General features: G+C 42.0%; 1 protein-coding gene across 2 annotated transcripts in view; it reads right to left on the reverse strand.

Annotated features, from left to right (window-relative positions):
* Positions 1-23,617, reverse strand: part of LOC122556786 (serine/threonine-protein kinase 32A-like) — a 303,260-nt gene that overhangs the window by 81,511 nt on the left and 198,132 nt on the right. For both annotated transcript variants that reach the window (XM_043703955.1, XM_043703956.1), the window contains exons 6-8: positions 17,016-17,105; positions 4,886-4,989; positions 2,929-3,045 (exon numbers count right to left, since the gene is read on the reverse strand). In XM_043703955.1, coding sequence (XP_043559890.1) covers positions 2,929-3,045; positions 4,886-4,989; positions 17,016-17,105 — 311 coding nt within the window. The remainder of the gene's footprint in view (positions 1-2,928; positions 3,046-4,885; positions 4,990-17,015; positions 17,106-23,617) is intronic.

The following is a 23,617-nucleotide window of genomic DNA, read 5'->3' on the forward strand; positions in this document are numbered from 1 at the left end:
TTCTTTTTGAATCTTATTTGATATTGAATATTCTAGCTGACACTGGCTGGTTTGGACTGCACTACTCTTTAATGTTTCTTAAATTTTTATCAGTTATAGAGAGAGACAATTGTTTGTTCTGTCCTCTCAGATCTAGTTGCGCTGTAGAGGAAGCTGCATGTTTTAAGTATTTGGCAGACAACAACACTCAGTGCAAAAGTCCATTAATATATCCATGGGCAGGTGCATGGGCAGGAGTTTATTCATCACAGAATTCTGTCCACTATTTTTCTGTGCATTCAGAACCACTGAGAAACCAACAAGCAAAGCAATATGTTGCTTATTCCACATCTTCCTCTTCGTTGGTTATTAAGCACCAGATGGTGCAAACTAAAGTGCAAAAGGAAAGAAGTAGTATATATTACCAAGGAAAATAATAATTTTCATTTCACTTCGCCCTCACGTTGGCATCCTGAAGTCACCAGCACCCTTTCTGGGGAAATGTGCCGATGCTGTGAGGTGAGTTTAAGACCAACTTACTGGGTTAGGATCAGAATGAACACTCAGTCGGGGGAAGGTGAGTGGCGAAATTGTCAGCAAGTGAGTCGTACACATTATAGACCAGTTAAGGCATGAGGGAGTTTAACAAGGTCGGATAGTATTTATTTTACTGCTAGGACTCTGATGAACAAGGCAGATGAGTTCAGGGCACAAGTTGGAGTACAAAGATACTCTTACACTGAGAGATAGTTGAGAGGTACAGATTTGGCAGCTCAATAGTTCAGGATACAGCATCTTCACACAGATCAGAAAGAAGGTAAAAGAGGAGGTGGTGTTATAATATTGATCAGGGGATCTATTACAGCAGTAAAGAGGGATGACATCTAGGATGTCTTCTCAAATGAAACCACACGGGTAGAACTTAAAGACCAAAAAGCAGCAATCACATTCTGGATGTGTGCTGTAGATCTCCTAACATCTGAGAGAAATAGAGGAATAGAAATGTAGGCAAATTTCAGGGAAGTAGAAGAGTGATAGGATGGTGATAGGAGGGGATTTCAACTTCTCCAACATTAACTGCCATACGTGAAAGGTTATGTGAAAGGTTTAGACAGAGAAGAGATCTTAAGATGCATTCAGGACAGCTTTTCAGACCAGTACATAGAAGGCACTATAAGAGACTAGCTGGTCTAGGGCTTAAGTTTAGGTAATGAAGTTGGCGAATGATTGAAGTATCAGTGGGGGAACATTTTGCAGACAGCGATCATAACTCCGTTAAATTCAAGATTGTTACAGAGAAGGACAAGGATGGATCTGAAATCAAAGTTCTCAACTGTGGAGAGGCTGATTTTAATAAGATTCTATATGATCTGGCCAGAGTGGACTGTAAGCAAATACTTTCAAGTAAATCTCCCAACATGGTGAGATGCATTCAAGTAGGAAATATGAAGAGTACAGGGCCAATATGTTCCAATAAAGAAAAAGGATGGGACCATCAAATCCTATAAACCCCAGGTATCAAAGAATATACAGATTATATAGGATTAAGAGGAAAAGAGAGGCCTGTGGCAGATGCTGAGACCTCAAACAACATTGGCTGTCCTCCAGCACCTCTCCTGTGGCCAAAGAGGAATTTTGTGGGCGGCACGGTGGCACAGTGGTTAGCACTGCTGCTTCACAGCGCCAGAGACCCGGGTTCAATTCCCGCCTCAGGCGACTGACTGTGTGGAGTTTGCACGTTCTCCCCGTGTCTGTGTGGGTTTCTTCCGGGTGCTCTGGTTTCCTCCCACAGTCCAAAAGATGTGCAGGTCAGGTGAACTGGCCATGCTAAATTGTCTGTAGTGTTAGGTAAGGGGTAAATGTAGGGGTATGGGTGGGTTGCGCTTCGGCGGGTCGGTGTGGACTTGTTGGGCCGAAGGGCCTGTTTCCATACTGTAATGTAATCTAATCTGTAATGTAATCTAATCTACCATCACTTAAGAAGGAAGCAAGGGATTAGCCAGGAAACTACAGACTGGTCTAACCTCGGTAGTAGGGAAACTGTTGGAGGCGATTCAGAAAGACAGAATTCATCTACATTTGGAGAGTCAGCGATTAATCAAGAACAGCCAACATAGTTTCATGTCTGAACAGGGAGGTCATGTCTGAACAACTTAACTGAATTTTTCAAAGAGGAGACCAGGTGTATAGATAGAAATGAAAGGGTAGTTAAAGGTTGTGTTTCTTTTTTCATTTCCTTTGAAGATTTTTTGTTTCCCATTAGAAAAGTATTGGTGATGGAATGAAACACTGTTTGGCTGAGAGTTAAGAACCATCCAATCCAAGCCCTTGACTCTATCCAGGTCAAAGCAGCATGCTTGAATGGCACCACGTCCACTCTCCCCATCACCAATGCTCAGGAGCCACAGAGTGTACTACCTGCAAGATGCATTGCAGCAACTCACCAAGGCTCCTTCACCAGCATCTTCCTAATCCATGACCACTTCCATCTCAAAGGACAACAGCAGCAGATATTTGGAGCAGATAGGAACACCATCATCTGCAAGCTCCTCTCCAAGCCACTCACCATCCTGACACGGAAATACATTGATGTTCCTTCAGTGTCGCTACATCAATATCCTGGAGTTCCCTCCATAACAACATTAAGTGTCATCTACCTACAGCAATGGCTCAAGATAGCAGCTCATCCCCACCTTCTCAAGGGCAACTAGGGACGGGCAATAAATGCTGCCCAGCCAGTGACACCCATGTCCCACAAGTGAATTTAAAAAAAATGTCTTAATAAAACATCTCTGCACTTTCTAATTGGTGTGAGAATATCATATGACATAGGATAAACTAATAATAAGTGCGAGAAGGGGCAGGATGGAGAGGTAAGATGCTGAAACCCATTAGACCTCCTTGAATTAGAACTGAAGACATTACACTTGGTGTTGATGGTCTCCTTACCTTCCGAAGCAGTGACACCAATCCATTGGACCAGCTAGAGGGGTATTTTATGCTGACCGAGTTGAATATGTGAAGGGCTTCATTAACTGAAGTGTTGGAACGGATTTCGTATGGTCTCTGTAAGAAGAAGTAAACATTGTCTGTGTATATAGCATGAATCTCAAGGACAGCTACCTAGCAAACATTTGCTTTCATTGTTTGAATAGTAACATAATTATTAAGTCAACTTAAACATTTCACTATAGTTTGAATATAAGATTTCAATTTTGTAGCATGAGAGATCTTAGCTAAATAAAAAGGAAAGGTTGTCGTTTGAGGAGTCCTTTAGAGACATCTATTATTTAATTAAAATGGGAATGAAAAACTCTGCAGTGGCTATGTATGCATCATGTCACAGAGTGAGATTAGACCATTAAAAACTGGGCAATGCTAGATCTGATCTCAGTCTTTGCTAAATTAACTAGTCTCAACAGTGGTGGACAGTGGGGAAGGGAGAAGGGGAATGACAATGAGTCTCCACATCCCTCTACCATCCAGTGACCTGTGCTAGATAAAGCATGTGTATGTGAACATTAGTTGATTGTTGGATGGAACTTAACTGCTTGTCCAACCTGTATATACTTCAGAACTTGAATAACTGTTCATGGATTGAGTGAATCAACAAAAGGTAAACTTACATTTGGAAAGGAGCAGTAATAACTCTGTCAAAAATAAACTATTAAAGACAAGGATAAAAGTATACTGAAACTGAAAGCAATTAGCCATGAGTTGGCGAGATTACATAACCAAAACTGCCTTTACGGCTCCTTGATAAACTGGATGCTTTATTGCCACAAAGAATGAAGATTGTCCTGCAGAAGAATTTAAGGACTTAATCACAGAAAAGCTGTGTATTCAAACAGGAAATTAGGGCCAACTGTAACAAGGAACAAAGAAGCTACTTCTGATAAGAAGGCAAGCTGCAGACTTGGCAGCAATTTGGTTGAAGGAACTTTAAGAATTCATCAATAATATCACACATAAACCGAAGGACGAAAATCTGTAAAAGAATTCAACACCAGATCTCCCGCTTTAGCAGAACTTCAAAGAACAACACTGTACCGAACCCTATAAAATCAAACGCCTGGATAGTTCCAGGGTCGGATTACCATTAGTTGAAATCCTGACCAAATTGCACCATTAATTGGGTAACAGCTAAGCTGGTTTGTGAGACTTAACTTGCTACGTGAGGAGTCTTATTTTTGCTCCAACATGCAATAAAGTTTAAATCATGATTTAAGTATTTGATTGTTTGTGAGATTTCTTAAGTTGCTGAATTAAAGGTAACTTGTGGTGATTTACCTACAATAAAAGCCTTTTGTCAGCTCAGAAATTTGATTAACTTTTGATGCTTCTGGTGTTTGGGTAAGGAAGTTGTCCATGCCCACAGACCACGAGCCTTACATAAGTCATATATTTCAAGGAAGAGGAGGTTTCAGAGAGGGCTTGTACTTTATCAATGAACAAAAGTGGTTCAGGCAGACTGGGGTTCTGTGACAAAAATCAAATTTATCAAATTTAATTCAAAATGTCACTACCAGGGATGATGATGGAGCTCACAGACAGGGTTTCTATTTATATATCTGCAGGATTCCATTGAAGGTTTATCCAGCTGTGAGGGCAAGGGATTATGTGTGTGGGTGTTGGTAGATCTGAAATCAAAACATCTTGGGTCTCAAGTCTAAACCCTCTTTGGTGCCTAGCAAACCAAGGACAGCTGGTATTGCAGCCATGAAGCCCAAGCTTCACACCACTCATAGACGCAACTCAAAAATGAATAATGATTCCCAGACAACAACTGGTTACATTAGAGTTTACCCAGCAAATTTACAATGTTTTCAATGAGTGAGGGAAGGGGCAGCATTATAGTACACAGATCCTTAACCTGAATGCATGGAACAAGGGACAGTCTCCATACCTGTCCTTTGAGAAGCTCATAGGCTGTGATTCCAAGAGACCACCAATCTACAGCAAACAGATAGCCAGTACAACCATTTACAAAGGGATGGAATATCTCTGGAGCTAGAGAAAGAGAAGGAAAGCATTTACAATTAGCATTGCAGTTTTCATTACAATTAATATTTGTTCTATTGTATGACAGGTAGGAAGTAAACATGTGTCCCACGTGGGAATTCTCTCACTCTGGAGAATATCTTCAAGGAGAGAGTTTGAAGGAAAAACAGAATAAAAGCAATGTGAAAAATGATACATTTGAACGCTTGGCAGTATCAGCCTTAATGGTTATGGCTGCATTTACTGTCAACACATCCAAAGACAGCTTCCTGCATCAAAGAACACTGGAACTCAAGCAATTGTATCTAATAGCAACAAACACAGTTTGCCTAAAATTTATATATGTATTTAAGCTACAAGTTTCATTCACTGAAGCTTTCAAATCTTGTGTACGGTAGCAAGGTGGACCAGAGAGGAGGGCAGTGGGTGCATTGGTGTGTGGGGTAGCAAATCCCTGCCTCACAATGCCAAGGACCCAGGTCAATTCCAGTGTTGTGTGACTGTCTGCATGGAGTCTGCACATTCTCCCCATGTATGTGTGAGTTTCCTCTGGGTGCTCTGGACTCCCCCCATAGTCCAAAGATGTGCAGGTTAGGCGGATTGGCCATACAAAATTGTCCCATAATGCCCAGGCATATACAGGCTGGGTGGGTTAGACATGGCTACAGGGATACGGTTGATGCAAACGCGATGGGAAGAATTGCCTCTTTCAGCACTGTTAAGGATTCTACAATTCCATAATTTATGATTCTAAGTGGGCTGGTGAGTGAGGCAGGAAGGGGGTCGGCAAGCAAAGGAAACAGCATGGGCAAGGGGGTGCTCAAAGAAAAAGCTGCCAAAGAGATGGAAAGTGACAGGGTGATGAGCTGGCAGTGAGTGGCCAGAAGAAGAGGCCAACAAGTGAAGTAGTGAGGGGCAGAAAGTGGGGGCAAAGGGATAAACAAATGGGAGGCAAGCGTTCAGCAGAGAGCAGATGCGCAATGATGACATCAGCTGTACCATGTATGACACTACAGAAACAGTGGGTGTCAATGTCCTGTTCCAGGAGCAGTGATGATGTCAGTGGCACTGACATTCTGTTCCATCTGTGGAGGAGATGCAGAGAATTGTTGCTTCATTAGTTTCCTAGGAGTATCTAGCATGCTTAGCTACATCTCAATACTCAAGGGAGCAGGGAGTAGATCACATGATCTTTCATTGGTTACTGCAAGACACCATATAAGGTTGGAAAGGTTACTGGAGTCTATCTTACCAATAGGAAATTTGAAAACAACCAGTATGCATTTCCTTGTTTCTTTTGTGGCTACATGTCAAAAGCAGGTGTTCTCCTTATAATCACACTCAAAATAAATTATCTACGGTTAGTTTCCTGACAGGAAATTATCAGCAACTTGGCTGCTCAGCCAAAACCTGAAGGTAAGTATTGGAGGGTGAGATCTTTAATCACTGCCATTGAGCTCCGTTTCTGCTTCGATCCCACCTTCCATCTCATCGGAAGCACTGCCACTGTATTAATGACTTTAGGGAGAACCTGAAGGCGGTCAAGGGACACTGGATCTAAGTGAAGACGATAAATGTCAGAGAAAGTTCTCTCAGGCACTCGTAAAACACAGTCATTGTGACTTTCCTATTCTTGTTAATTATAACAAAAAAAACCCAAAAGATCATGAAACCATGCAAATATTTCAAGAAGATGTAATTTTTTGAAGAGAAGAATGAGGGATTTAAATGTTTTATGTGTGAGGGTGAGACATATTGTATATATGTAAACCACATCAGTTGATATACTCTGTATCTATCAATGTGCTCTTCCCTTTCATAGATTGTGGAGGAATTATACAAGAGGTCCATCATTATCTTTGCCTCATAATGAGATCATGGCAATGATTTTTTTAGTTACCTCAGGTGATGTTCTTAAAAGAATATTGTGGGCTGTGCACCAATGCAGAAAGAAAGATTCCAATATTTCAAGCAAGTATTTCTCTTAGCAATAGCAATCACATGACATGCATTTCAGTCACCCCATTCATAACATATGGGAGTAGAATTAGGCCATTTGGTCAATTGAGTCTGCTGTGCATTTGATCATGGCCTTTTCCTTTCTCAACGCCATTTTACTGTCTTCTTTCCATAACCCTTGATCTCCTTAATAATCACGAACCTATTTAATCCATTTGTCTTAAATACAATCATCTTTAAGTACAGGAGTTGGGAAGTCATGTTGAGGGTGTACAGGACTTTGGTGAGGCCTCTTCTGGAATACTGTATCCAGTTTTCGTCGCCCAGTTATAGGAAGGATATTATCAAGCTGGATTGGGTTCAGAAGAGATTTACCATGCTGCTGCTAGGTATAGAAGGTTTGAGCTATAAAGAATGCCTGGGACTTTCTCTCACTAGAGCATAGGAGGTTGAAAGGCAACCTGATAGAAGTCTATAAAATAATGAGGAGTATAGATAGAGTTAATGCAGTTGTCTTTTCCCTAGAATGGGGATTTCAAGACTAGGGGGTTCATTTTAAGGTGAGGGGATAGAGATTTAATAAGGCATAACGGACAAATCTTTTACAAAGAGGGTGGTTCACATGTGGAATGAACTTTCTGAGGGAGTGGTGGAAGTTGGTACAATTAAAATGTTTAAACAATATTTGGATAGTTACATGAATAGGAAAGGTTTGGAGGGATATGGGCCCGGAGTAGGCAGGTGGGATTATATTTGGCATGTATTTGGTTGGACTGAAGGGTCTGTTTTTGCACTGTATGACTCTATGACTTGGCTTCCACAGTCTTCTGTGGCAACCATTCCACAGTTTCACCACCCTTAAACTGAAGAAATTCCTCATCTCAGCTCTAAAGGGTCATCCCTTCATTCTGAGGTTGTGCCCCATTCCTAGTCTTTCCTACCAATGGAAACATCTTCTCCAGTTTATCAAGAGATCTTAGTATTCTGTAAGTTTCAATCAGATTCCCCCTCACCTTTCTAAACTCCATCAGGTACAGACGCAGAATCCTCAGCCAGTCCTCATGAACAACACCTTCATTCCCAGGATCATTCTTGTAAACTTCATCTGGACCCCCTCCAACACCAATACATCCATCATTGTATATGGGGCTCAGAACCCCTCACAATATCCCAAATGCTGTCTGATCAGAGCCTCTCTCAGCCTCAGCAGTACATCTCTGCTCTTGTATTCTAGCCCTCTTGAAATGAATGCCAATACTGCATTTGCCTTCTTATCTGCCAACTGATTCTACGTGCTAACCTTAAGAGAATCCTGAGCTAGGACTCCCAAGTCCCTTTGTGTTTCAGATTTCTGAAGTCTTTTCCTATTTAGAGAATAGGCTACACCTCTATTCTTCCTAGCAAAGTGCATAACCTCACACTTTCCCACTCTGTATTCCATCTGCCACTTCTTTGTCCATTCTCCCATCCTGTCCAAGTCCTCTGCAGCCTTCCCACCTTCTCAACACTATCTGACCCTTCACCTATCTTTGTGTCACCTTCAAACTACACAACAATGCCCTCAGTTCCTTCATCCAAATCATTAATGCAGAACGTGAATAGCTGTGGCCCCAACACTAAACACTGTAGAACTCCACTCATCATGGTTGCTATCCTCAAAGAGATGCCTTCATCCCCGCTCTCTGCCTTCTGCCAGTCAGCCAATCCTCTAACCATGCTGGTACCATACCCTGAACACCATGGGCTTTTGTTTTATTTAACAGCCTTCTGGGTAGCATTTTGTCAAAGGCCTCCTGGAATTCCAAATAGATTGCGACCATTGATGCTCCTTTGTCTTACTTGCTAGTTACTTTATCAAATTTTCTAGTTTTTTAATAGTTTTGTCAGACATGACATCCCCTTGGCGAAGCCAAGTTGACTCAGCCAATTTTACCAGGTACTTCCAAGTACTTTGCAATCTCATCCTTAATAATAGACTCTAAAATCTTACCAACAACCTTATTTGGCTGATAGTTTCTTGTCTTTTACCTCCCTCTGTTCTTAAACAGGGGTGTTATAGTAGTAATTTTACAGTCCTCTGTGACCCTTTCAGACTCTTGTGATTTCTGAAAGATCACCACCAATGCCTCTACAATCTCCTTAGCTATCTCCTTCAGAACTCTGGGTGATTTATCCACCTTCAGACCTTTCAATTTCCCAAGCACTCTCTCCTTAGTGATGGCCACTACACTCACCTCTACCTCCTGACTCTCTTGGAAGTTCTGGTTTGTTGCTGGTGTCTTTCAATGTGTAGACTGATGTGAAGTACCCATTCAATTCCTCTGCCATTTCTTTGTTCCCCAATATAGTTCTCCAGCCTCATTTTCCAGCAGTCCGATGTTCATTCGTGTCTCTCTCTTAACTTTTATATATCTAAAAAATACTCTTGCAATCGTCTTTTATGTTACAAGTTGGCTTACCCTCATATTTCATCTTTTCTCTACTTATTGCTTTTTTCATTCTCCTCTGCTGGTTTTTAAAGGCTACCCAGTCCTCTGGTTTACCACTAATCTTCACCACATTGTACACTTTTTCTTTTGCTTTTATGCTGTTCCTGATCTCCCTTGTCAGCCATGGTTGCCTTGTCCTCCTCTTAATATGTTTCGTCGTCCTTTGGATAAATTTCTGCTGTGCTTCCAGGATTACTCCCACAGACTCCTACCATCTTCCCCGCTAGGCTCCCGTTCCAATCAATGCTGGATAGCTCCTCCCTCATGTCTTTGTAGTTACCTTTACTCAATTGTAATGCCATTATATGTGATTCAATCTTCTCCTTCGCACAATGCAGGGTGTGATCCATCATATTATAGTTGCTCCCCCTCGGGGCTCTCTCACCTTCAACTCCCTAATCAATCTGCCTCATTACACGTCACCAAATTCAGAACTGCCTATATCCCGTGGGCTCTACTATAAACTGCTTCAAGAATCCATCTTGTAGACATTTCTCTAATTTCTTTTCATGGGATCCACTAGCAACCCAATTTTCCCAGTTCCCCAACATATTGAAGTCTCCCATGGATGAGTTGGGCTAAAGGGCCTGTTTCCATGCAGTATACTGCTTTGATTATTGTCATCGTTCCTTTCTCACATGCTCTTTTATCCCCTTATTTATTTTCTTCCCCACATCTTGACTACTAGTAGGAGGCTGTACGCAACTCTTATCTGGTTCTTTTTTCCCTTTGCAGTTTCTTAAAGCTACCCCACAGATTTGACACCTTCCAACTCTATATCACTTCTTACTACTGAATTAATTTCATTTCATACTAACAAGGTGACCCATCTCCTCTGCCCATCTGCCTATCTTTTTGATAGTTGAAACTTTATTGCTGGAACAGCACAGCAGGTCAGGCAGCATCCAGGGAACAGGAGATTCGACGTTTCGGGCACAGGCCCTTCTTCAGGAATGAGCAGAGAGTGTTCAGCAGGAGAAGATAAAAGGTAGGGAGGAGGGACTTGGAGGAGGGGCGTTGGAAATGTGATAGGTGGAAAGAGGTCAAGGTGAGGGTGATAGGTCGGAGTAGGATGGAGGCGGAGAGGTCAACAAGAAGACTGCAGGTCAGGAAGGCGGAGCCGGGCTGGAGGGATTCGGCTGAGACAAGGGGAGGGGGGATGAAGAAACTGGTGAAGTCCAAGTTCATCCCCTGTGGTTGGAGGGTTCCCAGTCGGAAGATAAGACGCTCCTCCTCCGACCGTCGCGTTGTTGTGGTTTGGCGGTGGATGAGTCCAATGACCTGCATATCCTCGGTGGAGTGGGAGGGGGAGTGGAAATGCTGTGCTACAGGGTGATTGGGTTGGCCCAGAGGTGCTCTCTGAATCGCTCCGCAACTCCCCCTCCCACTCCACCGAGGATATGCAGGTCATTGGACTCATCCACCGCCAAACCACAACAACCCGACGGTCGGAGGAGGAGCGACTTATCTTCCGACTGGGAACCCTCCAACCACAGGCAATGAACTTGGACTTCACCAGTTTCTTCATCCCCCCTCCCCCCAACTTGTCTCAGCCGAATCCCTCCAGCCCGGCAACGCCTTCCTGACCTGCAGTCTTCTTCTTGACCTCCCCGCCTCCATCCTACTCCGACCTATCACCCTCACCTTGACCTCTTTCCACCTATCACATTTCCAACGCCCCTCCTCCAAGTCCCTCCTCCCTACCTTTTATCTTCTCCTGCTGAACACTCTCTGCTCATTCCTGAAGAAGGGCCTGTGCCCGAAACGTCGAATCTCCTGTTCCCTGGATGCTGCCTGACCTGCTGTGCTGTTCCAGCAATAAAGTTTCAACTTTGATCTCCAGCATCTGCAGACCTCACTTTCTCCTCGAAGATATCTTTTTGATAGAACATGTATCCTTGGATATTTAGTTCTCAGCCCTGATCCTTTTGCAGCCATGTCTCTGTAATGTCCACAATATTATACACACAAAATTCAATGTGCAGAGGAGGTCAGTCGGATGGATTTATTCCCAGGTACTGCTGATAACTGATCCACTGAGAAAATTGTGTAAGGTAACAAGAAACAGCCAAAAACCAGCCTGAGTTTTAGTGCAGAGCAGGGATACCTCTGCCTGGGTATTTGACTCCAAATGGCATCTGCACACAAGTACAGCAATGCAGAACAAATAATATTGTTGTTGGGCAGACATTAAAGTATATTGAACTCTTGTTTATAGTGCCTTAACAAGCCTGTGAAGAGTCTCAGGAATTCACAGAATCATGAAATGATACCAGACAGGAGGAGGCCAATGGACCCTTCATGCCTGATCTGATGTCTTTTCCAGAACAGTAGCCAATTAGTTTACTTTACCTGCTCTTTCCCCATAGTCTCATATCATCTTCCACATCAAGCATTGATCCAATTCCCTTTCGCAGTTTATTACTGAATCTGTTTCCATCACTCTCCCTGGAAGTGCACTGCAGATCGTAGCAACTCATCGTATATAATTGTTTTCTCCTTCATGAAACTTCAGATTCTTTGTAAAATTGCCTAAATCATTTGCCTGTTCAGTTACTTTTAGGTTACTTGATTAAAAGAAACTGTTATAATTCTGAATAATTCATTCAAATCTCCTTTTAATCTTCTCTGCATCAAGGAGAACAACCACAATTTCTCTAGTCTCCTCATGTAATATGGGGTCTTTTATTTCTGATACAATTTTAGTACATCTCTTCTGTAACTTCTCCAAGGCCTTGCCATGTTTATACTGTGAGTTGCCTAAAAATACTCCAGTGGAGGCATTGCTGGTTATTTATAAATGTTTCCCATACCTTCCTAGCTTTTGCACTCTATCTTCTGTTTATAAAATCCAGGATCCAGTAAACCTTTGCAACAACTTTCTCAACATATCTTGTTATGCTCAAAGACTGATGTACTTACACCTCTTGATCTCTATGTTCCTGTGCCCTCTTTTATGTTACACTATTTACACTATTTCTCCTCCTTTTCACACAAAAATGCAATGACTTCACAATTCTGGTTAAATGTCACCTGCCTGCACTTACCCATTTCAATCAATTGTTCGTGTCCTCCTGAGCACTGTAACTATCCACCTCATGGTTTACTACATTTCCAAATTTTATATCTGTACATTTTGGAAGTATGCCCTGAACAAACAAGTTAATGTCTTCATATCAGTCATTGCAGTTCCTCTAACACTAAACTCTAGGCAGCTTCACTGTGCACATCCCTCTAAAAAATAGCCATTTAACTTTACTTTCAGCTTTCTCTACCTTATATAAATCATATACATTTTTATAACACTTACAGTAAAGAAAGAGGCCATTCAGCTCAAATATCTATGCTGGTGTTTATATTCCACAGAAGCTTTCTTCCTCTATTTTCATTATTATATCCTTCTATTCCTTTCTCCCTTAGTTGAGTTGTCTGTCTATTTGTGTGTCTTTCCCCCTACAGGCTTCCGAACAAACTAATTTGGAGAAAATGTCAAACAATTTAAAAAACATCTAAATGATTGCATCTAAATCAAACTATTATAATGAGGTGTCCATGAGGTAGTTGATTTCTTGGACATGAATGTGCACACTGTGCATGCTTTATCTGTCATGTTGCCACTGACGTTTTCTGCATAAGGATGTTCATTGTTGGAGTGGTCATCACATTCCTTTGGAGAGATTTATAATAAGATCCAGTATGACCAATTTTAAATATTTCTTATTATATGAGGCAATGTTTTAGAAAAACTTCATTATATGTATTAAAAACATTGTACTTATTATCCTTTATCTTATACAATGTGATGTACATGTCAAGTTTTTGGGTAGTTGGAACCTATCTGATTGGCTCCCATTGTAAAATAGGTCACAATTTGAGAGTTTTTGATGAAGGTAACACCACCAACTCCGCCCATCCCACCTCAAGATTTTACTCATCACTGTTCAAATATGGCTGGGTGTGTGGAATCTGTCTTTTCCCTGTCTATAAGATGGGCCGAGGAACATCTTATCTTAGCAGTGTGGTTGTGGTTTAGAGGTGGAATTGGTGAATTAATAATTTAAGCTATCTCCAGACCAGCACATCTGTATTCAGTTACTTGACTGCTGTATCCAGGCTGTGGTTAAGCTCTTTACACTGATGTGATTCCTGTGACAATGTTAGAACTGTAATCAACACTAGAATGAACTGACAGCATCCTCACCTACAGGATGCTTGCTGTACTGTCCTGTTTCATATCCAAACTAAGCATGACTTTAGGTGAATAAAAAGTCAACTATTCTGTCACAAACCACATCATGCACCTCACACAATACAACAAAATCCACTCATTGGACTATCTCAGTAACTTTCCAAATATGGTGCTTGATATAACGAGAATACTACATTGGCAGCATTAAAATGTGGTTTTTGCAATTACACCTACTCTCCTGGGGTTTGACATCCGACACATTAAGGGATGTGGCTCATATTGAAAAAAACAAACAGTGGCCCTACTTTATGGAAAGGGCTATCCACTCACAGAATTCATTCTGCTTTCCTCTATCCTATTCCAATTCTTTGCTTCCAGCCTTGGGGAGAACCTCTGTCAGTTCCGTGCACATCTAGCATACAGCATGCTCTGTACTAGCTCCATAGAACTCCACAACCCATACCAAAAGGAACTGGATCCCAAAAGAACAGACCTAGCATCAGACTAGCAAGAATATGGCTTTCTTCATGCTCCTGTCGAGCACCTTTAAAAAAACATGGCATGTGGATAATGTAGAATGGACCAGCACTTATTATCCATCCTTAATCCTGCTTCAACTGACTGGTTTTTGGCCATTTCAGAGAGCAGTTAAGATTAAACCATATTACTGTGGGTCTGGAATCATATGTGGGTCGGGCCAGGTAAAGATGTCCCTATAGAATTTTAATGAATAATCAACAACAATTACATGGTCTCGTTTACACTAACTTCTTATTCCAGAAGATTGATGATTCAAATTTCACTGTCTGCCCCTTAGTTGAAGAGTCAAAAATGAAGAGGCATCATTTTAAGGTGAAAGGCAGGAAGTTTAGAGATGATTTAAAGAGAACATTTTTCACTCAAAGGCTGGTGGAATTTTGGAGTGCACTGTCTTGGGAAACCTCTCAACTTTTAAAAAAAGTATGTGGATGAGCACTTGAAGTATCATAAAATTCAAAGCTACAGGCTAAATGTTGGAATATGAGATTCGTACAGATATATTGAAACAGACTTGATGTGCTGAAGGGCTTCTTCTGTGCTGTATGACTATGGTGGAATCCAAATTGATGTCCCTAGAGCACTAGTCTGGTGACAATATAATTACATCACCACCTCCATCTTGAGACGCCTTGCATTAAAGATACTGCTTAAATATAAACTGTTGTTCTACACTGTTATAACTCCTACTTTGCCTATTGCATTTAACAAGGTCCCTCATGGTAGGGTGGTCCAGAAGATCAAATCACATGGAATCCATGGTCAGTTGGCAGGTTAGATCCAAAATTGGTTTGGCCATAGAAGACAGAGTGTAGTTGTGGAGGGATGCTTTTCTGACCAGAGGTCTGTAACCAGTGGTGTTCCACAAGGATCAGTGTTGGGGCCTATATTGTTTGCAATATATATAAATGATTTAGATTAAAACGTCAGTGGACTAATTAGTAAGTTTGCAGATGACATGAAAATTGGTAGAATTGTGGATAGTCAAAAAAGATGTCAAAGGATGCAGAAAGAAATAGATCAACTAGAAAGTTGGGCAGATAAATGGCAGATGGAGTTTAATCCACTGTGAGGTGATGTGGAGACTTTAGAGAGGATGCAGAAAAAGTTTATCAGAACGGTGCCTGGATTGGAGTGTATTAGCTATAAGGAGAGGTTGGAAAAACTTGGATTGTTTTCACAAGAGCATCGGAGGCTGAGGGGCCATCTGAGAGAAATATTTAAAATCATGAGAGACAAGTATTGGGTGTACATTTGGAGTGTCTTTCCCAGAGTGAAAATGTCAAATACTAAGGGCTAAAGGTTTAAAGTGAGAGGGGAAAGTTTAAAGGAGATGCGTGAGGCAAGTGTTTTTTTACAGAGTGTGGTAGACGCCTGGAATGCACTGCTAGGAGTGGTTGTAGAAGCAGATATGATAGCAATGTTCAAGAGGCATTGAGACAGACACATGAGTAGGCAGAGAATGGAGGAATACGGGCCATATGTAGGCAGTTGGGATTAGTTTAGAAAGGCATCATGGCCTAAAGGCCTTTCCTTGTGCTGTACTGTTCTGTATTCTATTATATTACAGCTGATTGACTCAGCAATCCAACAAAACTTGACTTCCATACCTAATAAATGTCGTGATATTCTCGTCTTGTGGTGGTGCCTATACTTTTCTCAAGGCATCACACTAACACAGAGATGACAGCACTCTTCCAATTCTAGCTCATGTAATTACTCCATCAGCAGCTGTTGTACCATCAGCTGCTTTAACCCCAATCTTTAGGACTCTCTCCCTTAACCTTCCTTGCCTCTCCATCACTCTTCTCTTTAAGATGTTCCTTAAAACTTTGTTCTTTTAATAAACCGAATGCTACCTGTACTAACTTCTCTTCATGTGGTTTGGTTTCCAATTTTGTTTGTTAATTCTCCTGTGAAGTACCTTGGGATGTTTTATTATGCTATATCAATACCAGTATTGTTACTGTTCATTCTTAACAATGAATACTCATCTATAATATAGCTTCTGATATATCTCACATAATTTGATTATTTTCCTTCAAAACAATTAGTTCCAAACTGACTAAATAAAGTTGTCCATTTGAGTCCCACTCTAGTGACTTAAGCACACGATCCAGGCTGAAACTGTAGTCAGTTGAAACTTTATTGCTGGAACAGCACAGCAGGTCAGGCAGCATCCAGGGAACAGGAGATTCGACGTTTCGGGCACAGGCCCTTCTTCAGGAATGAGCAGAGAGTGTTCAGCAGGAGAAGATAAAAGGTAGGGAGGAGGGACTTGGAGGAGGGGAGTTGGAAATGTGATAGGTGGAAAGAGGTCAAGGTGAGGGTGATAGGTCGGAGTAGGGTGGAGGCGGAGAGGTCAAGAAGAAGACTGCAGGTCAGGAAGGCGGTGCCGGGCTGGAAGGATCCGGCTGAGACAAGGTGGGGGGAGGGGGGATGAAGAAACTGGTGAAGTCCAAGTTCATCCCCTGCGGTTGCTGAAACTGTAGTCAGCACTCAGTGAGTGCCACCTTTCAGATGAGACATTAAACCAAGGCCTGACCTTCACATTCAAATAGATGGAAAAGATCTTCTGGCACTGTTTTGAGGGACAGTGGAGTTCTCTACAGTCTCTGTTAATATTTAACCCTCAACCAACATCACACAGAAGAAATGATGTGGTTGTTATCACATTGCTGTGCGTGGGAGTTTGCAGTGTATAAAATACTTGTGGAGCTTCTTCCAATACAACACTGATTACATTTCAATAAAACTACATTGGTTGTAAAGTGCTTTGATATACATTAAAATTGTGAAATGTACTAAATATGTCCAAGCTCTTATTATTAGTCAGCCAATCCTCAGTCTCCCACACTTACCCATGTAGGGTTTTGTGCCTGCGATGGAAGTAGCCTGCTTCTCCTCCTTCACCAACGCTGCAATGTTGAAGTCAGTGACGTGCACGTGTCCTAAAATGGACCAGATTATAGAAAGGAACAGAAGATGAATGTTATTTTCGACTGCGCTTCTTAAAGTTACTGAATATCAGCACTCTGATCTCAGCATTTGCATAGTCTTTGGAACTATTTGGGCAAATGTGCAGTCATCAAGCTGCTTAAGTGGCACAGAGACTTGGAAAAATGGACACACTAGGTTTGTATTTGCTGGAGTTTGGAAGCGACTTGATTGGAACATATAAGATCATGAAGGGTTTCAACGATGGATGGGGATAGGATGTTTTCTCTTGTGCAAGAATGAGAACTAGGAATAAGAGTTGGCAATTCAGTCCCTTGAGCCTACTCAACCATCCAATATAATCATGGCATATCTCATTCAGGCCTCAATTCTACCTCTTGCACTCTCCCCATAACCTATTACTGATTAAAATTTGTCTACTCTTCCTTAAGATTATTCAGTGTCCCAACACCCACTGTATTCTGGGGGAGTGAATTCCACAGACTCACTTTGAAAGAAGTCATTCCTCTTCATCTCAGTTTTAAATCTGCCACCTGTTATCCTAAAGGTGTGGTCTCTCTTTCTAGATTGCCCTTTTAACATCCGTTTTACATCTGCTTTGTCAATTTCCTACCTATCTTGCATACGTCATAGAGATGTACAGCACGGAAACAGACCCTTTGGTCCAACTCGTCCATGCTGACCAGATACCTCAACCCAATCTAGTCCCATTTGCCAGCACTTGGCCCATATCCCTCTAAACCGTTTTGATTCATATACCCATCCAGATGCCTTTTAAATGTTGTAATTGTATCAGCCTCCACCACTTCATCTGGCAGCTCATTCCATACATTCACCATACATGTGTGAAAAATTTGCCCCTTAGGTCCCTTGTAAATCTTTCCCCTCTCACATTAAACTTATGTTCTCTAGTTCTGAACTCCCCCAACCCAGGGAGAAGACCTTGTCCATTTACCCTATCCATGCCTCTCATGATTTTATAAATCTCTATAAAGTCCCCCCTCAGCCTCTGACACTTCAGGGAAAACAGCCCCAGCCTATTCAGCCTCTCCCTATAGCTCAAACCCTCCAACATTGGTAACATCGTTGTAAATCTTTTCTGAACCCTTTGAAGGTTCACACCTTAATTCCTATAGGAGGGAAAACAGAGTTGCACACAATATTCCAAAAGTGGTCTAACCAAAGTCCTGTACAGACCCAACATGACCTCCAAATTCCTATACTCAGTGCTCTGACCAATAAAGGAAAGTATACTGAATGCCTTCTTCACGACCCTATCTATCTGAGACTCCACTTTCAAGGAACTATGAACCTGCACTCCAAGGTCTCTTTGTTCAGCAACATTCCCCAGGACCTTGCCATTAAGTGTATAAGTCCTCCTCTGATTTTCCTTTACAAAATGCAGCACTTCACATTTATTTAAATTAAACTCCATCTGCCATTCCTCGACCCATTGGCCCATCTGATCGAGATCTCATTGTACTCTCCCCGTGACTGAGGTGTCAGTGGGGGAGCGCTTTGCAGCCAGCAGCCATAATTTTGCTAGTTTAAAATGGTGATGGGAAAGGATAGACAGGATCTAAAAGTTAAAGTTCTAAATTGGTTGAAGATCAAGTTTGATGTTATTAGGCAAGAACTTTCAAAAGTTGATTGGGGTTGGATGTTCGCAGGTAAAGGGATGGCTAGAAAATGGGAAGCCTTCAAAAATGAGATAACGAGAGTCCAGAGACAGTATATTCCTGTTAGGATGAAATGCAAGGCTGTTAGGTGTTGGGAAGGCAGCCTATGTGTGGAACCGCAGGAGATGAGGGAGATACTAGATAAGTATTTTGCAACAGTGTTTATTGTGGAGAAGGACATGGAAGATACAAAATGTGGGGAAATAGGTGGTGACATCTTGAAAAATGTCCATATTACAGAGGAAGAAGGGCTGGATGTCTTAAAATGCATAGAGGTATATAAATCCCCAGGACCTGATCAAGTTTACCCTCGAACTCTGTGGGAAGCTAGGGAATTGATTGCCGGGCCCCTAGCTGATATATTTGGATCATTGATAGTCACAGGTGAGGAGCTGGAAGACTGGAGGTTGGCTAACGTGGTACCACTATTTAAGAAAGGTTGCGAGGAAAATACAGGGGACGATAGACCGGTGGGCCTGACATTGGTGTTGGGCAAGTTCTTAGAGGGAATCCTGAGGGACAGGGTTTACATGTATTTGGATAGGCAAGGACTGATTGGGATAGTCAACATACATAGCGTTTTGCGTGGGACATCATGTCTCACTAACATGATTGAGTTTTTGGAAGAAGTAGCAAAGAGGATTGATGAGGGCAGAGTGGTGAACATGATCTATATGGATTTCAGTAAGGCGTTCAACAAGGTTCATCATGGGAGACTGGCTAGCAAGGTTGGAATACAGACAGAACTTGCCATTTCGATGCAGAACTGGCTGGATGGTAGAAGACAGAGGTTGATGCTGGAGGGTTCCTTTTCAGACTGGAGGCTTGGGACCAGAAGTGTGCCATAAGGATTAGTGCTGGGTCCACTGCATTTCATCATTTATATAAATGATCTGGATATGAACAAAGGTGGTATGGCTAGTAAGTTTGCAGATGACACCAAAATTGGAGGTGTAGTGATCAGAGAAGAATGTTTGCCATCAATTAGATCTCCTCTCATTCTTCTCAACTCTAGTCAGTAAGGACCTAACTGCTCAATCTCTCCTCATAAGACAAGCCTTATCATCTCTGGAATTAATCTCGTGAAACTTCTCTGACCTGCCTCTAATCTAGAATCTAGAATCCACAAAAAAGAGATCACTTTTTTAAAAAAAAGGAGTTACTAATTTATGATGGACATAAGAAGAAATTTAGAGGGTCACGATACTTTGGAACTCTCTTCTTCAAAAAGTCATGCAAGCAAAGTACTTGAATAGTTTTAAGGGGGAGGTGGACAGATTCTTGACAAGATTCCCAGAGCCAAACAGGCATGTGAAGTGATCTTATAAAATGGTGGACCAGGCTTCCCCTGGTTTACTCCTGCTTCAAATTCATTTGTTTGTAGACATTGTGTCATTTCAAATCATTTCCTCCAATAGATCATAAGCAGAACATGCAGACAGCTATTCCCCCTTCCCATCACTCACATCCACATGGGCAGCATTTTCATCTCTGAGTCAGTGAATTGTCAGTTCAAGTCACACTCCACAGCTGCAAGTATAGAAGACATTTCAATGGTGCACTGAAGGAGTACCACAATATCAAAAATGTCCCCTTGCAGATAAGATGGTAAACCAAAATGTTGCCTGCCCTCAACAGATAGAAGAGTTCTCATGGCACTGTTCAAAGAAGAGTGCAGGGTATTTTGACCTCAAGCACCACAACCATCAAGACATGATCCAGTCAATATGACATATATGTTTGTGGGATAGACAAGAAATGGGAGCAGGAGTAGACTATATGGAGTTCCACGCTTGTTCCACGGTTCAATATGTTCATCGCTGATCTGGTTCAGTTCCACTTTCCCATCCATTCCCCATATCCCTCAATTCCCCAAAACACCAAAGCTCTGTCTGTCCCAGCATCAAATATCTTCAATGTTGGATCATCCAACCCTCTGGGAACTTTACTGTTGGCTGCTGCATTTCCTACACTGTAACAGAGAGGTTTTGTTATTCACTTCTGGGATGTGGGTGTCATTGCCTAGGCCAGCATTGCCTGTCCCTAGTTACCCTTGAGAAGGTGATGGTGCACTACCTCATTGAATTGCTGCAGTCCACCTACTAGAGGTAGACCCACAATGCTGTTAGCAAGGAAACTGCAGTATGACACAACTAAAGCATTTCATTGTATGTGAAATTATTTGGGATGCCCTGGGTTATGAAACATGCAGCATAACTTCAAGTTCTTTCTTTCAGCGCAGGGTTGTTGATGGTACCAAATTATTGTTTCCTCAAAATTACTGTGCAGGATTTGAGGAGATGTAAATCATAAAATCCAGCTCAGCTTGCTGCCCAGTTAAGCCATCCAGCCTTCTACTGGAGGGTGCTCACATTTGAAAGGTGGATGAGAATAGGATCTGGATCAGATCTGACTTTTCCCCGCCACACTAATTACATGAGAGAGTGGAGAGGGTAGCTGTCGATCCAGTATCTTTGAGAAAGGATGGGTGAAAATTAGAGAAAGTCTTTGATTGTGGTGTAAATGCCATTGGCTATCTCCTCGTGATGTCTGGCATTGTTGCTACAATTATAAGCAGACCATTTATTTACACAAACTGCGTGAGAGCTGAGCAACTAAGAGTGCATTTTTAGCCCTATCAAAGAAGGGGAAAGCAACAAATTCAGATGTCTGTGGCAGGTCTCAGGCATGGAAGAGAGAATGGATGCAAAACTTGCCATTGACCTGTCAGACAATGCTCCTTAGTAAAAGTAATGGGCTGCATTGTAGGCCTGGATTCACCTCCCACCTGCCTCATCCCAGTAATATCACCTATTACATCTTCAACTTAGTTTGGGGTTGACAGTAGCTCCTATTTCAGATAGTCTCCATTGGTTTTATGTTAGCACTTACTTGAAGGCCAATAGGTTTTCAGCTCCCTCACATCACTCTTACTTGAGCTACATACCACAACCACTACAGTACTAATTTCACGATCCGTGCTCTCCACCTCTGAAATCTCCAGCTCGACAACCCTCTAAGATCTAGCCTCTTGATCAGCCGAATTATATTGCTCCACCACTTATGGCCATGCCTTCACATGCTGAAGTCCCAAGACTTAAAACATTTTTTTCCAATACCTTTCTGCATCTCTCCATCTTTAAGTTACTTATTAAAATCTACCTTTTTTGGCCACCTGAATTAAAAAAAAAATTATCCTTGGCACATTGGTATTGCTGGCAGAGCTAACCTTAATTGCCCTAGTGAGCTACCTTCTTATAGCTGTCCATGTGGTGTGCGGCCAGTCTCAGTAATATTTGGAAGGGTATTCCAGGGCTTTAATCCAGTGATAGTGAAGAATAAATTGATTTAGTTCCAAATCAGGATGGTGTGTGCTTTGGGGTAAATTGCAACTGGTGGTGCTCCCTGTGTGATCAGGGTCAATGTTTTCGTGATAAGGCTGCTGAGCAGTGCCTTGGAACACTGTACTAAAGCTGATATATGAATCCAGGATGTCGTATAAAGCACAGAACAAATAAAACAATAATGTACGTGTAAATGGTTGTCGTCTTGAATTGCTCTCAGCAGGATCCTGACTGCTGAAACAAAATAAAAATCAGCAAAATAAAAGGTTACTATAACGCTGACACTCTGATTCTAGTAACACTGGTGAAAACATTCTCACATTAAGATTAAATTTACTCATCCTTCTGCACATTCACAACTCCAACTGATTAATTAAACTGAAATTACAGACACCCAGAGATGCTGAAAAACACTCAGGTGTGCTTGTAGTGATGCTATTTGGAAATCAAAATTCAATAACTACTCCTGAAGTAATTACCTCATCCTTTAGACAGAGAAAAGCATCCCTATCAAATAGGCACAGCACCATGGAGTTATCCCTGTCCAGCAGCTTCTGTTTTTGTATCTTCAAAGTGGAGGCTATATAAGAAAAAAACTTTAAAAACTGCAATTTGTTGCTTGTTTTGTGGATCGGTCTCCTAATATCATTCACATTAAGAAAGAACTTGTGTTTTCAAGTGAATCTTGTACATTTCAAGACATTCCACATGATTTTACAACTTACGATGTTTGTTTTGAAGTCTAATCATTAGGTGGACAGATGCAGTCCTAAATGTAACACTAAGATCTCACAGTCAACCTTGGCTCACAGTGGCATTCCCATCTCCGTGCCAGAGGTTATTGATTCAATTCCTACTTCAAAGACCTGAGCACAAAATCCAGGTAAACGCTCCATCGTGGTTCTGAGGAAGTGCCACACTATCAGAGCTGTTGAGGTTTGGAAGAGATTTCTCTGGAGCTATTTTGAAGAGGAGCCGGGAAAAGTTCTCCCCAGCATTTTGACCAATATTTATCTGGTCAAGCAAGGCCCCTGCAATATACAGAGGAACCTCAATTATCCAAATTCCACTTATCCGAAAATTAGATTATCCGAAGGAGATCTCCAGGTCCTGATGGAAACGTTACATCAAAGACGTGTTTCCAACAGTGATCGCGTTTTTTGTGCACAACGATCAGGCACCATCTCCAAGTGACTGATTGCCTGGCCTCTCTCTCTCTCCCCACACTTTCCCTGGAGCTCTACACAAGGGTGTAACCTAAACCCCCCTTGCCCAGATAATCTCTCCGACGTTGTCCTGTACAGGGCAAAGGTGGAACCTTTCAAAACGTTGCAGGGTGTGTGCGCGCGCGCGCACTGCAGCAGTCTTGTTGTTGGTGTCCAGTCCAGCTACCCCAGAGAGCAGGGTGAGTGTGCCTGCAGTTGGGGGTGGTGTTGCATGAGGTTGGGGGCGGGGGTGCAGTTTTGGGGGCTGGGGGGAGGT

The sequence above is a fragment of the Chiloscyllium plagiosum genome, chromosome 14, assembly GCF_004010195.1.
Source record: "Chiloscyllium plagiosum isolate BGI_BamShark_2017 chromosome 14, ASM401019v2, whole genome shotgun sequence".
Lineage (NCBI taxonomy): Eukaryota > Metazoa > Chordata > Chondrichthyes > Orectolobiformes > Hemiscylliidae > Chiloscyllium > Chiloscyllium plagiosum.